The 12,496-nt window shown below is 51.5% G+C and overlaps 1 protein-coding gene across 2 annotated transcripts in view; it reads left to right on the forward strand.

Moving 5' to 3' along the window:
* LOC132210075 (spectrin beta chain, non-erythrocytic 5-like) overlaps positions 1 to 12,496 on the forward strand; it is a 217,074-nt gene that overhangs the window by 202,816 nt on the left and 1,762 nt on the right. The window contains exons 3-6 of one of the 2 annotated variants that reach the window (XM_059649389.1): positions 6,921 to 7,115; positions 8,873 to 9,028; positions 9,763 to 9,980; positions 11,908 to 12,097. In XM_059649389.1, coding sequence (XP_059505372.1) covers positions 6,921 to 7,115; positions 8,873 to 9,028; positions 9,763 to 9,870 — 459 coding nt within the window. In that variant the 3' untranslated portion in view covers positions 9,871 to 9,980; positions 11,908 to 12,097. The remainder of the gene's footprint in view (positions 1 to 6,920; positions 7,116 to 8,872; positions 9,029 to 9,762; positions 9,981 to 11,907; positions 12,098 to 12,496) is intronic. The other variant, XM_059649390.1, reaches the window with a different exon arrangement.

Below are 12,496 nucleotides of genomic sequence, written 5' to 3' on the forward strand. Positions count from 1 at the left end.
GACTGGGACTGAGCAGGGAAAGAGAGAGAGAGACTTGGACTGAGCAGGGAAAGAGAGAGAGAGAGACTGGGACTGAGAGCAGGGAAAGAGAGAGACTGGGACTGAGAGCAGGGAAAGAGAGAGACTGGAACTGAGAGCAGGGAAAGAGAGAGAGAGACTGGGACTGAGAGCAGGGCAAGAGAGAGAGAGAGAGAGAGACTGGGACTGAGAGCAGGAGAAGAGAGAGAGAGAGAGACTGGGACTGAGCAGGGAAAGAGAGAGAGAGAGAGTGTGAGAGACGAGGACTGAGAGCAGGGAAAGAGAGAGAGAGAGAGACTGGGACTGAGCAGGGAAAGAGAGAGAGAGAGAGAGAGTGGAACTGAGAGCAGGTAAAGAGAGAGAGAGAGCCTGGGACTGAGAGCAGGGATAGAGAGAGACAGAGACCGGGACTGAGACTGAGAGCAGGGAAAGAGAGAGAGAGAGAGAGACTGGAACTGAGAGCAGGGAAAGAGAGAGAGAGAGAGAGAGAGACTGGGACTGAGCAGGGAAAGAGAGAGAGATAGAGACTGAGACAGAGCAGGGAAAGAGAGAGACTGGGACTGAGAGCAGGGAAAGAGAGACTGGGAGTCGGAGCAGGGAAAGAGAGAGACTGGGACTGAGGGCAGGGAAAGAGAGAGAGAGACTGGATCTGAGAGCAGGAGAAGAGAGAGAGAGAGAGAGAGACTAGGACTGAGAGCAGGGAAAGAGAGAGGGAGAGACTGGGATTGAGAGCAGTGAAAGAGAGAGAGAGAGAGAGAGAGAGAGAGAGATTTTGACTGACAGCAGGGAAAGAGAGGGAGAGTCTGGAACTGAGAACAGGACAAGATCGAGAGAGAGAGTGGAACTGAGAGCAGGGAAAGAGAGAGAGAGACTGGAACTGAGAGCAGGAGAAGAGAGAGAGAGTGGAACTGAGAGCAGGAGAAGAGAGAGAGAGACTGGAACTGAGAGCAGGAGAAGAGAGAGAGAGAGACTGGGACTGAGAGCAGGGAAAGAGAGAGAGAGAGAGAGAGAGGGACTGAGAGCAGGTAAAGAGAGAGAGAGCGACTGGGACTGAGAGCATGAGAAGAGAGAGACAGAGACCAGGACTGAGAGCATGGAAAGAGAGACATAGAGACAGGAACTGAGAGCAGAGAATCCAAGAGAGAGTCTGGAACTGAGAGGAGGGACAGAGAGAGAGAGACTGGGACTGAGAGCAGGAGAAGAGAGAGAGAGAGACGAGGACTGAGCAGGGAAAGAGAGAGAGAGAGAGAGAGAGACTAGGACTGAGAGCAGGGAAAGAGAGTGAGAGAGATGAGGACTGAGAGCAGGGAATGAGACAGAGAGACTAGGACTGTGAACATGGAAGGAGAGAGAGAGAGAGAGACTAGGACTGTGAACAGGGAAAGAGAGACTGGGACTGAGAGCAGGAGGAGAGAGAGAGAGAGAGTGAGACTGGAACTGAGAGCAGGGAAAGAGAGAGAGAGAGAGAGAGAGAGAGAGACTAGGATTGAGCAGGGAAAGAGAGAGAGAGACTGGGACTGAGTGCAGGGAATTTGAGAGAGAGCCTGGGACTGAGAGCAGGGAAAGAGAGAGACTGGGACTGAGAGCAGGGAAAGAGAGAGACTGGGACTGAGAGCAGGGAAAGAGAGAGACTGGGACTGTGAGCAGGGAGTGAGAGACTGGGACTGATAGCAGGGAAAGAGAGGGAGAGACTGGAACTGAGAACAGGACAAGATAGAGAGAGAGAGTGGAACTGAGAGCAGGGAAAGAGAGAGAGAGACTGGGTCTGAGAGCAGGGAAAGTGCGAGAGAGAGAGAGACTGGGACTGAGTGCAGGGAATGAGAGAGAGAGACTGGGACTGAGAGCAGGGAAAGAGAGAGACTGGGACTGAGAGCAGTGAAAGAGAGAGAGAGAGAGACTGGGACTGAGTGCAGGGAATGAGAGAGAGAGACTGGGACTGAGAGCAGGGAAAGAGAGAGACTGGGACTGAGAGCAGGGAAAGAGAGAGACTGGGACTGAGAGCAGGGAAAGAGAGAGACTGGGACTGAGTGCAGGGAATGAGAGAGAGAGACTGGGACTGAGAGCAGTGAAAGAGAGAGAGAGAGATTGGGACTGAGAGCAGGGAAAGAGAGAGAGAGAGACTGGGACTGAGAGCAGGGAAAGAGAGAGAGAGAGAGTGAGAGAGAGAGACAAGGACTGAGAGCAGGGAAAGAGAGAGAGAGTCTGGAACTGAGAGCAGGAGGAGAGAGAGAGAGAGACTGGAACTGAGAGAGCAGGAAAAGAGAGAGAGAGAGACTGGGTCTGAGAGCAGGGAAAGAGAGAGAGACAGACTAGGACTGAGAGCAGGGAATGCGAGAGAGAGTCTGGGACTGAGAGCAGGGAAAGAGAGAGAGAGACTGGAACTGAGAGCAGGAGGAGAGAGAGAGAGAGAGAGAGACTGGGACTGAGAGCAGCAGAGAGAGAGAGAGACTGGAACTGAGAGCAGGGAAAGAGAGAGAGAGAGACGAGGACTGAGAGCAGGGAAAGAGAGAGAGAGAGACTAGGACTGAGAGCAGGGAAAGAGAGAGAGAGAGACTAGGACTGAGAGCAGGGAAAGAGAGAGAGAGAGACGAGGACTGAGAGCAGGGAAAGAGAGAGAGAGAGAGAGAGAGAGAGAGACTGGGATTGAGTGCAGGAAAGAGAGAGAGAGACTGGGACTGAGTGCAGGAAAGAGAGAGAGAGACTGGGACTGAGTGCAGGAAAGAGAGAGAGAGACTGGGACTGAGAGAGCAGGCAAAGAGAGAGAGAGAGACTGGGACTGAGAGCAGGGATAGAGAGAGAGAGAGAGACTGGGACTGTGAGCAGGGCAAGAGAGAGAGAGAGAGAGACTGGGACTGAGAGCAGGAGAAGAGAGAGAGAGAGACTGGGACTGAGCAGGGAAAGAGAGAGACTGGGACTGAGTGCAGGGAAAGAGAGAGAGAGACGGCGACTGAGAGCAGGGAAAAAGAGAGAGAGCGACTGGGACTGAGAGCATGAGAAGAGAGAGACAGAGACCGGGACTGAGAGCATGGAAAGAGAGACAGAGAGACAGGAACTGAGAGCAGAGAATGCGAGAGAGAGTCTGGAACTGAGAGCAGGAGGAGAGAGAGAGAGAGACTGGAACTGAGAGAGCAGGGAAAGAGAGAGAGAGAGAGAGAGAGAGAGAGAGACTGTGTCTGAGAGCAGGGAAAGAGAGAGAGAGAGAGAGAGAGTCTAGGACTGAGAGCAGGGAAAGAGAGAGAGAGAGACTAGGACTGAGAGCAGGGAATGCGAGAGAGAGTCTGGGACTGAGAGCAGGGAAAGAGAGAGAGAGACTGGAACTGAGAGGAGGGAAAGAGAGAGAGAGAGACTGGGACTGAGAGCAGGAGGAGAGAGAGAGAGAGACTAGGACTGAGCAGGGAAAGAGAGAGAGAGAGAGAGAGAGAGAGAGACTACGACTGAGAGCAGGGAAAGAGAGAGAGAGAGCGAGTGAAACTGAGAGCAGGGAAAGAGAGAGAGAGAGACTGGGACTGAGAGCAGGGATAGAGAGAGAGAGAGAGACTGGGACTGAGACTGAGAGCAGGGAAAGAGAGAGAGAGAGACTGGAACTGAGAGCACGGAAAGTGAGAGAGAGACTGGGACTGAGAGCAGGGAAAGAGAGAGACTGGGACTGAGAGCAGGGAAAGAGAGACTGGGACTCGGAGCAGGGAAAGAGATAGACTGGGACTGAGAGCAGGGAAAGAGAGAGAGAGAGAGACTGGAACTGAGAGCAGGAGAAGAGAGAGAGAGAGTGGAACTGAGAGCGGGAGAAGAGAGAGACTGGGACTGAGAGCAGGGAAAGAGAGAGAGAGAGAGAGAGAGAGAGAGAGAGAGATGAGGACTGAGAGCAGGGAATGCGAGAGAGAGAGTCTGGAACTGAGAGCAGGATGAGAGAGAGAGAGAGAGAGAGAGTGAGAGAGAGAGAGACTGGAACTGAGAGAGCAGGCAAAGAGAGAAAGAGAGACTGGGACTGAGAGCAGGGATAGAGAGAGAGAGAAAGACTGGGACTGAGTGCAGGAAAGAGAGAGAGAGACTGGGGCTGAGTGCAGGAAAGAGAGAGAGAGAGACTGGGACTGAGAGCAGGGAAAGAGAGAGAGAGAGACAGGGACTGTGAGCAGAGAATGCGAGAGAGAGTCTGGAACTGAGAGCAGGAGGAGAGAGAGAGAGAGAGACTGGAACTGAGAGAGCAGGGAAAGAGAGAGAGAGAGACTGGGTCTGAGAGCAGGGAAAGAGAGAGAGAGAGACTAGGACTGAGAGCAGGGAATGCGAGAGAGAGTCTGGGACTGAGCAGGGAAAGAGAGAGAGAGACTGGAACTGAGAGCAGGGAAAGAGAGAGAGAGAGAGAGACTAGGATTGAGCAGGGAAAGAGAGAGAGATAGACTGGGACTGTGAGCAGGGATAGAGAGAGAGAGAGAGAGACTGGGACTGAGTGCAGGCAATGAGAGAGAGAGACTGGGACTGTGAGCAGGGAAAGAGAGAGAGATAGGGACTGAGTGCAGGGAAAGTGAGACAGAGAGAGAGACTAGGACTGAGAGCAGGGAAAGAGAGAGAGAGAGAGAGAGAGACTAGGACTGAGAGCAGGGAAAGAGAGAGAGAGAGAGAGAGAGAGACTGGAACTGAGAGCAGGGAAAGAGAGAGAGAGAGACTGGGACTGAGTGCAGGAAAGAGAGAGAGAGACTGGGACTGAGTGCAGGAAAGAGAGAGAGAGACTGGGACTGAGAGCAGGGAAAGAGAGAGAGAGAGAGGGACTGAGTGCAGGGAAAGAGAGAGAGAGAGAGTGGAACTGAGAGCAGGGAAAGAGAGACAGAGACTGGAACTGAGAGCAGGGAAAGAGAGAGAGCGAGAGACTGGGACTGAGAGCAGGGAAACAGAGAGAGAGACTAGGACTGAGCAGGGAAAGAGAGAGAGAGAGAGAGAGAGAGAGAGACTGGGACTGAGAGCAGGGAAAGAGAGAGAGAGAGACTGGGACTGTGAGCAGGGAGTGAGAGAGAGAGAGAGCGAGTGGAACTGAGAGCAGGGAAAGTGAGAGAGAAAGACTGGGACTGAGAGCAGGGATAGAGAGAGACAGAGACCAGGACTGAGAGCAGGGAAAGAGAGAGAGAGAGAGAGAGACTGGAACTGAGAGCAGGGAAAGTGAGAGAGAGACTGGGACTGAGAGCAGGGAAAGAGAGAGACTGGGACTGAGAGCTGGGAAAGAGAGACTGGGACTCGGAGCAGGGAAAGAGAGAGAGAGACTGGAACTGAGAGCAGGATAAGAGAGAGAGAGAGTGGAACTGAGAGCAGGAGAAGAGAGTGACTGGGACTGAGAGCAGGGAGAGAGAGAGAGACGAGGACTGAGAGCAGGGAAAGAGAGAGAGAGAGAGAGAGAGACTAGGACTGAGAGCAGGGAAAGAGAGAGAGAGAGAGAGAGAGAGAGACTGGAACTGAGAGCAGGGAAAGAGAGAGAGAGAGACTGGGACTGAGAGCAGGAGGAGAGAGAGAGAGAGAGAGAGAGAGAGACTGGGTCTGAGAAGAGGGAAAGAGACAGAGAGACTGGGACTGAGAGCAGGGTAAGAGGGAGATAGACTGGGACTGAGAGCAGGGAAAGAGAGACTGGGACTGAGAGCAGGGAAAGAGAGAGAGATACTGGAACTGAGAGCAGGAGAAGAGAGAGAGAGAGACCCGGAAACAGAGACATAGAGAGAGAGACTGTGACTGAGAGCAGGGAAAGAGAGAAAGAGAGAGTGGAACTGAGAGCAGGGAAAGAGAGAGAGAGAGAGAGAGAGAGACTGGGACTGAGAGCATGGAAAGAGAGAGAAAGAGATGGGGAATGAGAGCAGGGAAAGAGAGAGAGAGACTGGGACTGTGTGCAAGAGGAGAGAGAGAGAGAGAGAGAGAGACTGGGACCGAGAGGAGGGAAAGAGAGAGAGAGACTGGAACTGAGAGCAGGAGAAGAGAGAGAGAGAGACTGGGACTGAGAGCAGGGAAAGAGAGAGAGAGAGAGAGAGAGAGAGACTGGGACTGAGAGCAGGAGAAGAGAGAGAGAGAGAGAGAGAGAGAGAGTGAGACTGGGACTGAAAGCCGGAAAAGAGAGAGAGAGAGAGAGAGAGAGAGAGAGAGACTGGAACTGAGATCAGGAGAAGAGAGAGAGAGACTGGGACTGAGAGCAGGGGAGGAGAGTGATAGAGAGAGACTGGGACTGAGAGCAGGAGAAGAGAGAGAGAGAGAGAGAGAGAGAGAGAGAGACTAGGACTGAGAGCAGGGAAAGAGAGAGAGAGACTGGGACTGAGAGCAGGGAAAGAGAGAGAGAGACTGGGACTGAGAGCAGGGATAGAGTGAGAGAGACTGGGACTGAAACCAGGGAAAGAGAGAGACAGAGAGACTGGGACTGAGAGCAGGGAAAGAGACAGAGAGACTGGGAGTGAGAGCAGGGAAAGAGAGAGAGAGAGACTGGGACTGAGAGCAGGAGAGAGAGAGAGAGAGAGAGAGAGAGAGAGAGAGATTAGGACTGAGAGCAGGCAAAGAGATAGAGAGACTGGGACTGAGAGCAGGGAAAGAGATAGAGAGAGACTGGGACTGAGAGCAGAGGAAGACAGACATGGGGTTTATTTTTTCTCTGGAATTTCCTGACATTGCAGTAACCTATTGGAGGAATTAATCTCTGCATGCCCCTCAGTGATGAACGCTGCACGTGAAAACAGCAATTGAACAGGAGTTTTTTTGCTTAAGGATTTGATGGTGGCATCATTTGAGTTGTTCTCGTACTGATGCCCCTGAGACAGAAACAGCCAGGGCGATGGGTGAGAAAGCAGGTGCGTGTGTTTGAGCGAGCCGGTGCCTGTGTGGCCACGCTGTCTAATCCTCTGCCCTGCCTGTCGTTGAGCTGTTTGCGGTTCCCACACCCACAGGTATTGCAAAAGAAGTTTGAGAACTTGGAGAAGGAGCTGAGCACCCTGGGCCAGACCCAGATGTCTGCATTTCACGATGAAGTGAAAGCGCTGAAGAGACAGTCTCACAGCTTCCTGCCGGAAATTATGGATCAGGCCAACGCGATTAACCAGCAGTGGCACAAACTGCAACAAGCTGTGAGCAACCGGGCCGAGGTGAGGGCCAGTGGGCAGTGGGGCGGTCGGTGGGGGGGAGCGATTTCTGATGGGTGAGGGGGTGTGCGGTTGGGTGACAGGGTGTCAGTCGGGCAAGGGAGCAGGTCAATGACCTACCTCCCATCGGCTTGTTCTGTCAAAATCACTGATTTATTTCAGCCAGGTCCACTGTTAACGTTGAGCCCAATCCAACAAGGTCATTGAGGACCCTCAGTCCGGCATCTCGGAGGAGCCTGTGGGGATCTGGAGCTGGTTTCCCATCATTATAGATCGTGTGATACTGTTTTAATAAGAGCAGCAGTCCTGGCCAATAATTATCCCTCAAGCACTGCCACTGAAACAGTTTATCTTTTTTGTGGGATCTGACTGTGCGTAGATTGGGTGCTGACATTGCAAACTCCCCCTTGTGGTTGCAGTGCACTTTCGGATGTTCTGAGGATCTGACAGGGGGACCCCGTATATAATTTCTACAGTTCCCAGGTAACTAACTTGGAGCATCTTACTTACCCAGGCAGCCAGCTATATGTTCACCAGGCAGGTTGGGGTAAAGTAATCTCCGCTGGTCCATTTGTGAGCGAGGGGGCATGTCAATCAGAGAGGGTTTTTGGGCAGATTGTTCCATGCAGGTGGTCCTTACGTGGCTGGGGTTGACCCTGTTCACCATCTGGCAGGAGGCTGTTGAAATTGTGGTCTGCAGCTCCCCTCGGTGGTGAATGGCAAAGACTGCAGTTGCTGCTGTGTGGAGGTTACATGCATACATACGTACACGGCCCCTGTCAGAACTTTCAAACATCTCAAAGTGCACTGCAACCACTAGGGGGAGTTTGCAATGTCATTTGCCAATTTGCGCACAGTCAGATCCCACAAACAAGATAAACTGTTTCAGTGGCAGTGCTTGAGAGATAATTATTGGCCAGGACTGCTGCTGTTATTAAAACAGTATTGTAGAATCTTTAATAATCCACCCGAGAGGACAAACAAACAATTGCCTTAATGTCCCATCAGAAAGACTCCAGACTCGAACATAGATGAACACCTCGGGCCAAGCAGCATCATAGGAGCGGGAAGGCTGGCGTTTCGGGCCAAGGGTCTAGGCCTGAAACGTCAGCCTTCCCGCTCCTATGATGCTGCTTGGCCTGCTGTGTTCATCCAGATCTACACCTTGTTATCTTGGATTCTCCAGCATATGCAGTTCCCTTTATCTGAGGCTCAAACATAGTCTCTGTTGCTCCTATCAAGTGGGGTCAAGGGCCAGGGAAAGGAGCAGAAGTGAAAATAGAAAATGCTGGAAATACTTGGAGGGAAAAAGAGTCAGCTTAACTTTATATTAGCACAGCAGAGTTTCCAGACCATGTGCTGTTGCTTTGTGAGCAGTGTGCACACACAGGAAGATCCCACACAAAGCACAGAGATCTGCAATATGGTTACCGTGTTTTGTACAGTTGGGGACTGAGGATTAAGCTGACCATAGGATCAGGAAAACTACAAACCATGCTATACACTCAATAAGTACCAACTGTTCTGGGTGTGGGGAACGGACTGACAGAAACTCTAACTGCGTTTCGAAAAGAGCAGCACTCCCTCATTGCTGGACTGAAACCCACCACCAAGTCAGGGAGGGGTGGGGGGAATCTGTGGAATCTGTGTGTTGTTCTATTTCTGGTGGGGTTATTCGTGCTGGTAGGAAGGGATTGGGGAAATGTCTCTGCAGGGTGGAAGCTGCCGTCAGTCTAACTGAACCTGTACCCTCGCTGCAGAATCTGAGGGCAGCACAGCAGGTACACCGGTTCGACTACGACGTGTCTGAGCTGAAGGCCTGGATTCAGGAGAAAGACGGCGCACTGGGCAATGACAACTATGGCCACGATTTAAATCAAGTGCAGACGCTGCTACGGCAACATGAAAGTCTAGAGGTAAATGACATCAACTCCCAATAATGCATGTACTTCATGGAGGGATGGTGGGTTAGGGGATGGGGGCACAGGGAATTCCCCTGGGGGAGGAGAAGGTCATGCATCTTGGGGTCATTTCACCATAGGGTCACTCCACCAATGGGATTACTCCCCTGCTGGTTCATTCCACCAATGGGGACACTCCCCTGGGGGTTCACTCTGCCAATGGGGTCGCTCCCCCAGGAGAACATTCCACCCACGGGGGTCGCTCCCCCGGGAGAACATTCCACCGATGGGGTAACAATCCTTGGGAGGTCACTCCTGGGTGGGGTCACACTGTGATAGGGTTAGGGTACTTCATCAGTAGGACACTTGGCTGTCAGTGTTGGGGAAGGGGGATGGTATGTTATCCTTTATGGAGGCAACCATCTGCTGGGACGGGCTGATTGCCCTTTAGGAATAGGAGAAGGGTCTGCCACTCCACACGTGGAGAGCAGGTCAGCGGACTGAGGTGGGGTTGGTAGTGAGCCATTGGGCGGCACAGTCCCCGAGGAACACCAGTCTCAGAGGGGTGGGGACACATTCCCATGGGCTTCACCAAGGTCAGATGGGAATTCCCAACAAAATTCAGGATCAGCACTGGGTGATTCCACTCAGAATGGCGATAGGTATGGAGCAGCTGTTACCTTCCAATAAGAAATAAGAAGTAAGTGTGTCTCACTTACTTAATTAAACAATAATTGTGTTCCTTCCAGAGGGAGCTGGGAGCCATAAACGGGGAAGTTGACTGTATTGGCGGAGAAGCTCGGATGCTGGGTTTGGTGTATCCACACGTCAGGGACAACCTACAGGAGCGGCTGTAGGAGGTGGCTGAGTCTTGGGATAACCTGTATCGGAAAGCCGGAGAGTACAAGGAGAGGTTACTGCAAGCTGAGCGAGTCCAGGCCTACGTGAGCAACTGTCGGGTTTTCCTGTGAGTGAGAGCTGGGTCTTCGGACAATGTGGGGGCACTTCACTGAATGTACCGAGTTAAAACTTAATGAGAGCCCCCTCCCCATCACCCTTCAACCCGTTACCAATTAAAAATCTATTTCTTCTTCAAAATTATTCAGAACCCCAGCATCCACCACACTGTGCGATAGTAAACCCCTCAGATTCGCAACCCTTTCCGAGAAGTAATTTCTCCTCATCTCTGTTTGAGATCTGCTCACCCTTTTCTTAAAACTGTTACCTCTCGTTCAAGTTTGACCCACATAAGGAAACACCCTCTCTATGTCTACTTTGTCAGTCCCCTTTAGCATCTTATACTACATCTCCTCTCATTCTTCTAAACTCGATTCAGTACAAGTCTATGAGAGATCATGGGAACTGCAGATGCTGGAGAATCCGAAATAACAAAGTGTGGAGCTGGATGAACACAGCAGGCCAAGCAGCATCTTAGGAGCACAAAAGCTGACGTTACAGGCCTAGACCCTTCATCAGAAAAGCTTTTAGGGTCAGCTTTTGTGCTCCTAAGATGCTGCTTGGCCTGCTTTGTTCATCCAGCTCCACACTTGTTATCACAGTACAAGTCTAAACTGCTCAGCCTGTGCTTGTAAAACAAAGCCCTCTTCTCTGGAATCAATCTAGTGAACCTCCTCTGAACTGCCTCCAGTACATCTACAGCCTTCCTCAAGTAAGGGAACTAAGGCTGTACGCAATAGTCCAGGTGTGGTCTCATTAATGCTTTGTACAGTTGCAAGCAATACTTTGCTGCTTTTAGACTTCTATTCCTTTTAACAATAAATTCCATTTTCCTTCCTTATTACCTGCTCTACCATCCATACTAGTTTTCTGTGACTCATGCATGAGCACACCCAGATGCACTCTGAAATTTGTCTCCATTTGATAATTTGCCTTTGTGTTCCTCTCGCCAACATTGATAGCCTGACACAGCCTGGACATTTCAATGTTTTCTGTTTTTGTTTTAAACAAGACTTTATTTAGCTGTACATCTTTCAAAACAATTTTATCATCAGTAGAAATTTGAGGTGGGAGATGAATGCAGACGTGAGACCCAAGAGAGAATCCCTGCACTGAAGTGTGTACTGTGGGCAGTGACCAGCTGGAAAGATTGGCTGGGGGTGGAGGGAGACAGTGGTAACAGGATCAAGGGACTGCAGGTCAACAGGGAGCTGAGGTGGAAGATTGGCTTTGAGATGCTGACAAGCAGCAAGGGATATTTGTGATAAGAGGAGCAGGAGAGAGAAGCAGCAGATTGTGAGGCAGGTAACTGACCGAGGAGCAATGTGGCAGAAATGTGTTACTTGGATGTAAAAGTGGGGGGTGGCATCGACCCCATGAGGGTGGGGACTGTGGGGGGCGTTAGGGTTAAGAAAGATCCACCAGGGCTAAGCTGAAGAGATGAGAACTGCACTGAATGACTACTCATCCCGTCTGGCTGTGAGGGGCAGTGATAGACACCACAGCACATGATACACCAGCTGGATGTGGATCTACAGGCCTCCCACTCGGATAACACAGTGCCTGGAGCACCGGTCACAGCTCCTGGCATCGAGAGGGTTAACCTACACTCTTAAACCACCGTGGGTGTGCCGGTGGCTCAGTGGTCAGCACTGCTGCTTCATAGAGCCAGGGCCCCGGGTTTGATTCCACCCTTGGGTGACTGCCTGTGTGGAGTTTGCACATTCTCCCCGTGTCTGCGTGGATTTCCTCCGGGTGCTCCAGTTTCCCTCCCACAGTCCAAAGGTGTGCAAGTTAGGTGGATTGGCCACGGGAAATGCAGGGTTACAGAGTTAGGGTAGGGAGTGGGTATGGGTGGATGCTTTTCAGAGGATCTAGATGGGCTGAATGGCCTGTTTCCACACTGAAGGGATTCTGTGATTTTCCTGCTTCCACAGGGCCTGGGTGAATGAGAGGGATGCACTGCTGGACTCGGAGGAACAGGCCAGGGGCATTTTGGGAACAGAGCAACTCTGTAAGCAACATGATGAGTATAAATGTGAGATTGACAAGCAAAGACCCAAATATCAAGAGCTGAGAAGTGCAGGAAACGAGCTGAGAGGGAACACACACGTCATGTCGGAGGAGGTAAAGGCCAGAAGGACCCTCTTCCCCCGCTTCCTGCACTGAGCCCCTTAGTAATGCACTGTAATCCGCAACATCCAAGACTATAGGGCCCAAAGCACTCTACCATACTATACCCCAATCTCCCCAACCCCTCACTTCCGCACCCCCCCCAACACACACAGACACACACACAGACACAGACACACGCATGCACGATCGCGTATACATGCACGCATATACACACATGCGTACACAGACATACAAACATATATGTACACTCACGTGCACATACAAACATATACATGCGCACACACAAATACACACGCATGCGTACACTCTCACTCTCTCGCACACACTGACACACACACACATGCGCGCACACACACATGTACACTGATACACATGCACTGACACACACTG

This window comes from Stegostoma tigrinum, chromosome 10 (genome assembly GCF_030684315.1).
Source record: "Stegostoma tigrinum isolate sSteTig4 chromosome 10, sSteTig4.hap1, whole genome shotgun sequence".
In the NCBI taxonomy this organism is placed as follows: domain Eukaryota; kingdom Metazoa; phylum Chordata; class Chondrichthyes; order Orectolobiformes; family Stegostomatidae; genus Stegostoma; species Stegostoma tigrinum.